Source organism: Bos taurus, chromosome 16 (assembly GCF_002263795.3).
Source record: "Bos taurus isolate L1 Dominette 01449 registration number 42190680 breed Hereford chromosome 16, ARS-UCD2.0, whole genome shotgun sequence".
NCBI classification, from domain to species: Eukaryota; Metazoa; Chordata; class Mammalia; order Artiodactyla; family Bovidae; genus Bos; species Bos taurus.
The window spans coordinates 4894044-4901609 of NC_037343.1; the positions used below are offsets into that span (position 1 = coordinate 4894044).

The following is a 7566-nucleotide window of genomic DNA, read 5'->3' on the forward strand; positions in this document are numbered from 1 at the left end:
TTCCGGACATAAGGTAACCTGCTCTTCCTGTTGAGGCATTATATAATGTGTACTTGGTGTCCATGTTTGTGGAGTTTGGGGGCTGGGTGGCTGGTGGTAGAGGAAGGAGACACAGAAACAGGAGAAAAAGTCCTTGCCCTGAAGGTTATTTTAGAGAACGGGCATGTAACTTATAATAAATGAACAGTTGTGGAAGAGCAACACACTGAGTCTATGAATGTGGGTGTCGCAGTGGAGTAGAGAGTTCCTTCTGCCTTTTCTCTTGTCCTCTGCTTATGAGACAAAGGGTCGGGAGGTGGGACTGTCCCCCAGGATGATGTGGTCTGGGAGATGCGTGTGGCACTTTTGCAAGGCTGCCTTGTCTAGCTTTGCTTGGCTGGTGGCATCTTTAGCCCAAATGGGCATTCGGTCTTTTCTGATGCTGTGAGGTGAGAGTGATTCAGAGCTACAGCATGAGAAAGAGCATTTTGATCCCAAGCTGGCTTTGGACTGTGTACTCTTAGTGAGAAGAGAATTCTCTAACAAACCACATCATTATTTCCCTGTTATAAACCCCTGCGTTAGACGCAGGGCACTGGGGCGTTCACTGGGGCCCTCGGCCTGCTGATATTTCGCCACTCCCCACCATGTGCCAGTTTGCTTTCCCAAGAAGAGAAGCCAGAGGTGGGCTCAATCTCATAATGGACACCAGAAATTAGAACTTGACAATGGCAAGGATGTCAGCATCCTTTGGTTTTTAGAGCAAGATCCCTCCAGAGAAGCTTCAGCAGGAAGAAGTCAGGAGAGCGTAGAATGGAATAGAGCTTTTACTCCACATATTAAGGGAAATTCTGTTCCCTATCTTTTCTTTCCTGTCCTTCCCTCTCCTTCTTACCTGAGTGTGTGCTGTGCTATGCTGTGCTTACTCGCTCAGTCATGTCCAACTCTTTGCGACCCCGTGGACTGTAGCTCGCCAGGCTCCTCTGTCCATGGGGATTCTCCAGGCAAGAACACTGGAGTGGGTTGCCATGCCTTCCTCCAGGGGATCGTTCCATCCCAGGGATCGAACCCAGATCGCCCACATTGCCGGTGGATTCTTTACCGCCTGAGCCACCAGGGAAGCCCACGTGCCCATGTATTGGTAATATATACACTTTACTATGATTATGTCTCTATCACAAATCCTAATAAGAAAGGACAAACTCCAGAGCACCTTTTGTTGAGGCTTTCAGTTAGGCTGGGCTTCCCTGGTGGCTCAGATGATAAAGAATCTGCCTGCAGTGTGGGAGACCTGGGTTCAGTCCCTGGGTTGGGAAGATCCCCTGGAGAAGGGAAAGGCTCCCCATTCCAGTATTCTGGCCTGGAGAATTCCGTGGACCGTGTAGTCAGTCCATGGGGTCGCAAAGAGTCGGACACGACTGAGTGACTTTCACTTCAGTTTTGTTATGGGAGAAATAGGTGAAGTCTTTAACATTCAATCTATTGTTAGAAAATGGAGAAAGGAAAAATCACTGTCTATTCAATTATCTTTTTTCTGCTTTAAAACTGAATGAGGAGTTCTGTGACAGATTTGAAGAAGAATCTAAAGCAGATTAGAGAGCTAGCTTTTTTTCCCCTGTATCTTAATCCTTAAATGGAATTTAGCTCTTATTTATTATTTGTATTGTCTTTGCTTTAGTAAGGAGGTTGTTTCGCATTCAGTCACAAAGTACAATAAGAAGACCCTTTAAAAGATGCACTGTGCTAGGTGTCTGCTCTGTGTCTCTGGTGTTTGGTATTGTGTGTTTTTTTGTCTTCCCTCCCTGGTTGGGAAGAGCCCCCCCACCCCCCCCGGAGAAGGCAATGGCAACCCACTCTGGCACTCTTGCCTGGGAAATCCCAGAAACGGAGGAGCCTGGTGGGCTGTAGTCCATGGGGTTGCAAAGAGTCGGACACGAGTGAGTGACTTCACTTTCCGCCAACCCTCAAGAAGTTAGGGTTAGGAGAACAAGATATTTGTATCCTATCTAAACGGTTGAGTGTTTCCTGTGAGGTTCTGGGTGTTCCTCTTTACAACCCGCATTTGCTCTTCAAAGGCACTGGCAGTTTGAAGAAACAGGATATAGCTGTTTGGAAATAAATCCACCTTACGGTGTCTCTCTGAGTAGGAGTTCTGCATAGCAGAGAAACTCACTGATGCTTGGTATAGCCCAGGGACAGGGGAACACGTGTCTAATAACTGAGGGAACTCTGTCTGGGTTGTGTAGTCTTGTGCACATTCGTTCCATTGTCTTTGCTAAGCCCAGAGGCCATGTCGTGTTCCTTTTCCAGTAATTTCATAACTTTACACAGGTTTTCAGTATACATTTTAAAATATTTTAATTTGAATTAGATATTTTAATTTTCTTGGAATTATTTTAATTTTAATTTGGTTTACAATTGAATCAGATTACAGCATTGGCAGGGTTGAGCTCTGACTTGCGATCGAGGTGACACAAATATCAGAAGTATGTCCAGGGGTTTAATTTAGACTCATGTTCAGAACACTGTATCTAGAAGTATTTATATGCTGACTGCCTGATAGACTGTGGTAGGGTCCCTATGCTGACTAACCGACAGGCTCTGCTAAGATCTGTAAACTGAGTCTGACTGTTTTCTAATTGTACAGGTTCACACTGTATGCATGTTACTGTAATTCTCTGTCTATTGCACATGTCCTACAAAGAAAGGAAGTTTCTTCAGGGGGAAGTTCTGTACACTATGATTTTCAGTAGGTGTTTTCTTTTAGAGTAGCAGCCAAACTCTAGTCATTTTGTAGAAAGTGAATGTTGAACATCACTTGTAAGGTATTTTGTAAACTCAGCTAAGGAGATGCAAGCCCAGAGCCTGATATCACTGCCTTTGCTTGAAGTCATCCTATCCATTCCCCCATTTCTAAGCAGGATCTCACTTTCTGAACTTTCTGTGTCCTCAGCCTCCTTGCCATGGGCTGTAGCATTCCATTGGGTAATGCTTCTGTTTTTAGTCTGCTATCTGCTTGGCTCTAAATCATAGTCTAATTAATAACAATTTAAAGGAAATTTTGGCAAAAGTATTTTTTTTCAGTAAGCCTTTCACTGGGGATCCATGACTCATTGATCTTTGTACCTGAATTGTTTGTGTATATATATTTTTTTCTTGTGTAACAAGAAGTAACAAGATCAATTCATTCTGATATGGTGGTAGTTTTCCTGTGGCAAAATCAAAGGATAGGTCACCAGCTGCGCCCTCGGAGGGGCTGGGAACGGGCTGAGCACCCCCGGGTTACGATGCTCCCTGGGTTATGGGCCGGGAATGGACTGAATTGGGAACCGCACCCAGTAGAGCTGCCCTCCAGGTTTCCCAGGCACAGCTCTGTTGAAAGAAGGAATGTAAATCCTTAGCAGCATTCTAATTTAATCTGGTGACATTGATGTCAAAATATGGCACTCAGATCCTTATAAGGTGTATAAATGTATTTGAAATGTGTTTTTTTTTGTGTGTGTGTGTGTGTAGAATGGGTTAATAAAATTGTTGAGTAACTTGAATATCTCAGAAGCCTTCTGGGTTTTTTGTTTTGTAGTTTGGGTTGTGTTCTCCACCCACTCCCCCACCCCCAAAACTGCCTCAAACTGCTTGATGATTGAGCCTCAGCCAAGCAAAAGCCAGTCCACAGAGTGACTGGAGTGGTGGACTGGAGTGGTGGAGGCATAGCTCTCTTGCACCACCTTCTGGGGAATATAAGAAGGATGTTATAGAAGGCACCAGAACTTTGTGTTTTGGCACCTCTACAAGAATTAAGGGAAAATTACCTTTGATTGTTTTCAAATCATAAAAGGACTCTGTGCTGTGAGTCACACTAGCAACATGGAACTCATTGTTGGGGAAAAAACAAACAAACTTTGGAGATCACTTAGAATTTAGTGGACTGTTCCTTCTAAAATATGAGCTCCCTGTTTAAAAGAGATTAAAAGTTCTTTAAAACAGATTACAGCCAGTGGAATAAAATGACATTTAACCACTTCTGGGATAGGAAAAACAGATGGGAGTGTGCCACTGTTCTCATGCTTTATCCCTTGTTATGTTAACAAGGAAAGAGCTCGTTAGACATGTAGGCTCTTGGATCCCACCCCAGGCCTGTTGAATCAGAATCTTCCTGGATGGCCAGGCAATTCAGATGCACATGTAACACTTGGGAAACACTGTTCTAGGAGGAGGAATTTCTCACAAGGTCGAATATTGGATCTCAGTTTATGGGAGAAACTTAGTTTCTGCTCTGCTGACCGATTTCAGGATGGACTGGGAGACCTACAGCAGTAGGGACCCTCAGAAGCCAAGCTGCCGCTTCCTGTCGCAGAATCGCTTCTTAGGCCTGGGCTTTTCGCAGATGTAGCTCTGTGTACTTTAACCACGGGGCCCTGACCGCCTTCACCTCCTGCCCTGGGTCTGGAAGGAGTGCTGGTCTGATGTGGTCCCAAGGGTCAGCTTCCTCAGGGAAAGCAGCCCTGGACGAGTCCGTTGCGAGTCTGATTCCCAAGAGGAGAGAGATGTGTGCAGGCGCGTCAGCGTGTCCAGCGTGTGTGTGGGTGTGGGGGTGTGGGTGAGTGCTGGGAGGCACTGGCAGGGCAAGGGAGGGGTTCTGCTCGACTTCCTAGTTAGTGCCTGGGCGGTGGTGTAACAGCGGTGTCTCTCTTCCTCTCCGGCTCCTAGGCAGAGACCTCGCGGGCTGCACACAGGCTCCCGTCTCCAGCGCCCCCCACGTCGCCCTCCTGATGGCGTGGAGGCTGAGGCCAGAACGCTCCCCCGGAGACTGGGGTCTGCTGAAGACCTGGGCGTGTCAGCTCCACTGGGGCTGGAGCAGGAAGTCCCGTGGGGCTCGGACATTCGGGGCCACCCGAGTGAGCCTGGAAAAGCTGCCCTCCATTTCTTCCCCTCATGCCTAATGAAAACCGTGAAAAGCTCGGCTTCCCTGTGCCTGCAAACGTTTCACAGCCTGAGCTGATACGTTTTGATCACCTCTCTGCTGGGTTTGGCCCACAATGGCCAATCCTGTTCTGTTTCAGCAGTTTAACATCTGACCAGTGACTGTCCTCAGGGCTGGATATTCTTTGCCTAATGTAGAGATGCAGCGCTTCAGATTAAGTTGTTGCCGCGTGAGAGGGCAGAACTGTCCCGCAAACCTTTTCTGTGCTATAAGAGCTGGGCTCTGCATCCACTCCAGGTGCACAGGCTAGAGTGTAATAGGTCGCTTATTCCGTCACATCAGAAGCAAGAGGCAAATTCACCAGGTGGATGGAGGGTGTCTGAGAAATTTAGTCCCCGGAATGTCTCTTTTGCTGCGATGGAAGAGCAGCATCAGTAGCCACCTTTTCATTTAGAGAAGTTGTTCCAGGCCCCTTGAGGGCAGGATCTGACTGCAAGACTCCCCGAAATGGGTGCCCTTCTTCTGAGTTCTGTTCCGAGCAGCTGTGCTCTCTGCTGAGAGATATCTCACATAGATACTGACTCTGTGTGCCTCTCAGAGTGTAAGAGGGCTGAAGTAATCTCTGGTGGTTGGGAATGAGGGACGGAGAGAAAAGTAGGGTGCCATTTGGATCACCTGAAGAAGTAAATGAAGTTTCTTGGCAATCAGCTCTCCCAGGGAGTTCTTTTGGTGTCAAGACAGGGGCTGGGAGACCTGCCCTTTTGTGAGGTCTGCTGCCGTGATACTGTATCTAAGAAAGCTGTGGCTGTGACTTGAAGAGCATCTGGTCTTCTAATCCCTTCCTCCTGGCTAGTTGTCACCACTGTAGTCTACTGGTCTCTCATGTAGAACCTTGGTTGCCCGCTCCCCCATCTCAGTGCATTAATCATGTGGTTTCCCTTGAAGATAAACCAAGTAATTATTGCCTAGATCAGTGATTGTCAGATGTACAAATATGTCTCTGTAGATGAGATTTTAATATGCCACTGCTCCTGAAAGAGGATATGAAAGCTCCCAAGGATACTATATCATACAAACAAACAAAAAAAAATTTTTTTTTTGGTAAGAATAGTAGGTTTCTAGCTTTTAAAACTTTTCCCCCCTTTTCATTCAGATGGCCCACTTGCTGGGCAAGAGGGTGAGTAGCAAAAAAAGTAATGCAATGCAGCTTTTCCCAAATGGTTCTTTAATATTGTGGATGATACAGGGCTCTGTTATCTAAGGTGTGATGCGCTGGGCTGCTGGCAGTTCAGCAACCAGCAACTAGGACCTTATTTTAATGCACAAGGCTGCCTTCAGAAAGGTCTCCTGACTGCTCTGTAGCAGGTAATTTTTATCTGTCTGCTCATAGCATGTTGTACTGTAATGATTTTGTTCTGTGATGCAGGTTTCTTTCTGCATCTAAATATATTGTCTTTTGATGATCTGATAATGTTGTTTAGTTATTTATTCATCCACATAAGCTATTTTAAATCCCTATATTAATGTGTGCTTGTATGTACAGTTATTTGTGGGGTTTTTTTTGGTAGAAATTTAGGTAGTTTGAGTATTTAAGTTTAATGTCCATAGTATTACCTTTAATTAAAATTTCAGAATGTAGTGTCTGTCTTCTGGAAAAGGATAATAAATATGTTAAGGCACAGTGGGTTTCTTTTGAATACTTTTTTTTCATTGATTTTTATTATAAGTATAAACCAAGAGATGCATTTCTCTGGAGAAAAGTTTATCTCCTGGATAAATAAAATCATGCTAAAATTTTTGAGTAATATGTATTGCTTTTATAATAAATACAATAAAAGTTATTTTTTATTAAAAAATACAGCTAAGTTTTAAAATCACACACAAAGCAGGATAGTATATGGCACATAATACATACTCAAAATAGTAACATCATGCAAAATGTATTCGAAGCTAGCTTCTTTAAAACTATTCTCAAATTGTTAGACTGTGTATATATTTCCAATTGGTTTTAACTGGCAACTCATTTTATCAAGTTCAATTAGCATTTCAAAATGATAGATCATTACTACCATGCATTATCAACATTCTAGAGCTTTATTTATTAACTTTATTTAATGACCACCTTTGAATTGCCATGCTGTCTAAAAGAAAGTCTCTGTCCTCTTTCTAGAGTTTATTATTGGAAAGGAAACAGTTAACAGCAGGTCTGTAACCCATACCTTCTTGCTGGGAATGCCTTCCCCCTTGTGAATGACCTTGACCAAGGCCACTTTTACATAATAGTTGTGTTTATAATAGCAAATATTAATGATAAAGGAACTTGGAACACTCTCTAGGGCCGTTAGCAATGATATAAATGGAAACGTTCATAATAACAGTAAAGCAATTATAAACTCTATAAACCCAAGAGCTCCGATAGCATTAAAATTACTTACGAATTCTCCTAGTTTGATATTGAGAGGAGGGGCTAACTATGTAGAGTTTAGCAGTGTATCTGGAGGAGAAACAGTGACAACAGCGTCAAGGGTATAATTTCCTTGGAAAACTCTCCAAGCCCTTCTGTGCTAGTGTTAGTCGCTCAGTCGTGTCCGACTCTGCGACCCCGTGGACTGTAGCCCGCCAGGCTCCTCTGTCCATGGGATTGCCCAAGCAAGGATACTGGAGTG

The 7566-nt window shown here is 44.3% G+C and overlaps 1 protein-coding gene across 5 annotated transcripts in view; it reads left to right on the plus strand.

The window, feature by feature from the left end:
• PFKFB2 (6-phosphofructo-2-kinase/fructose-2,6-biphosphatase 2) overlaps positions 1-6701 on the plus strand; it is a 28771-nt gene extending 22070 nt beyond the window's left edge. For 4 of the 5 annotated variants that reach the window (XM_005216655.5, XM_005216654.4, XM_005216657.4 and 1 more), the window contains one exon: positions 4687-6701. In XM_005216655.5, coding sequence (XP_005216712.1) covers positions 4687-4749 — 63 coding nt within the window. In that variant the 3' untranslated portion in view covers positions 4750-6701. 5 annotated transcript variants of the gene reach the window in all.
• The last annotated feature ends 865 nt before the right edge of the window (positions 6702-7566 follow it).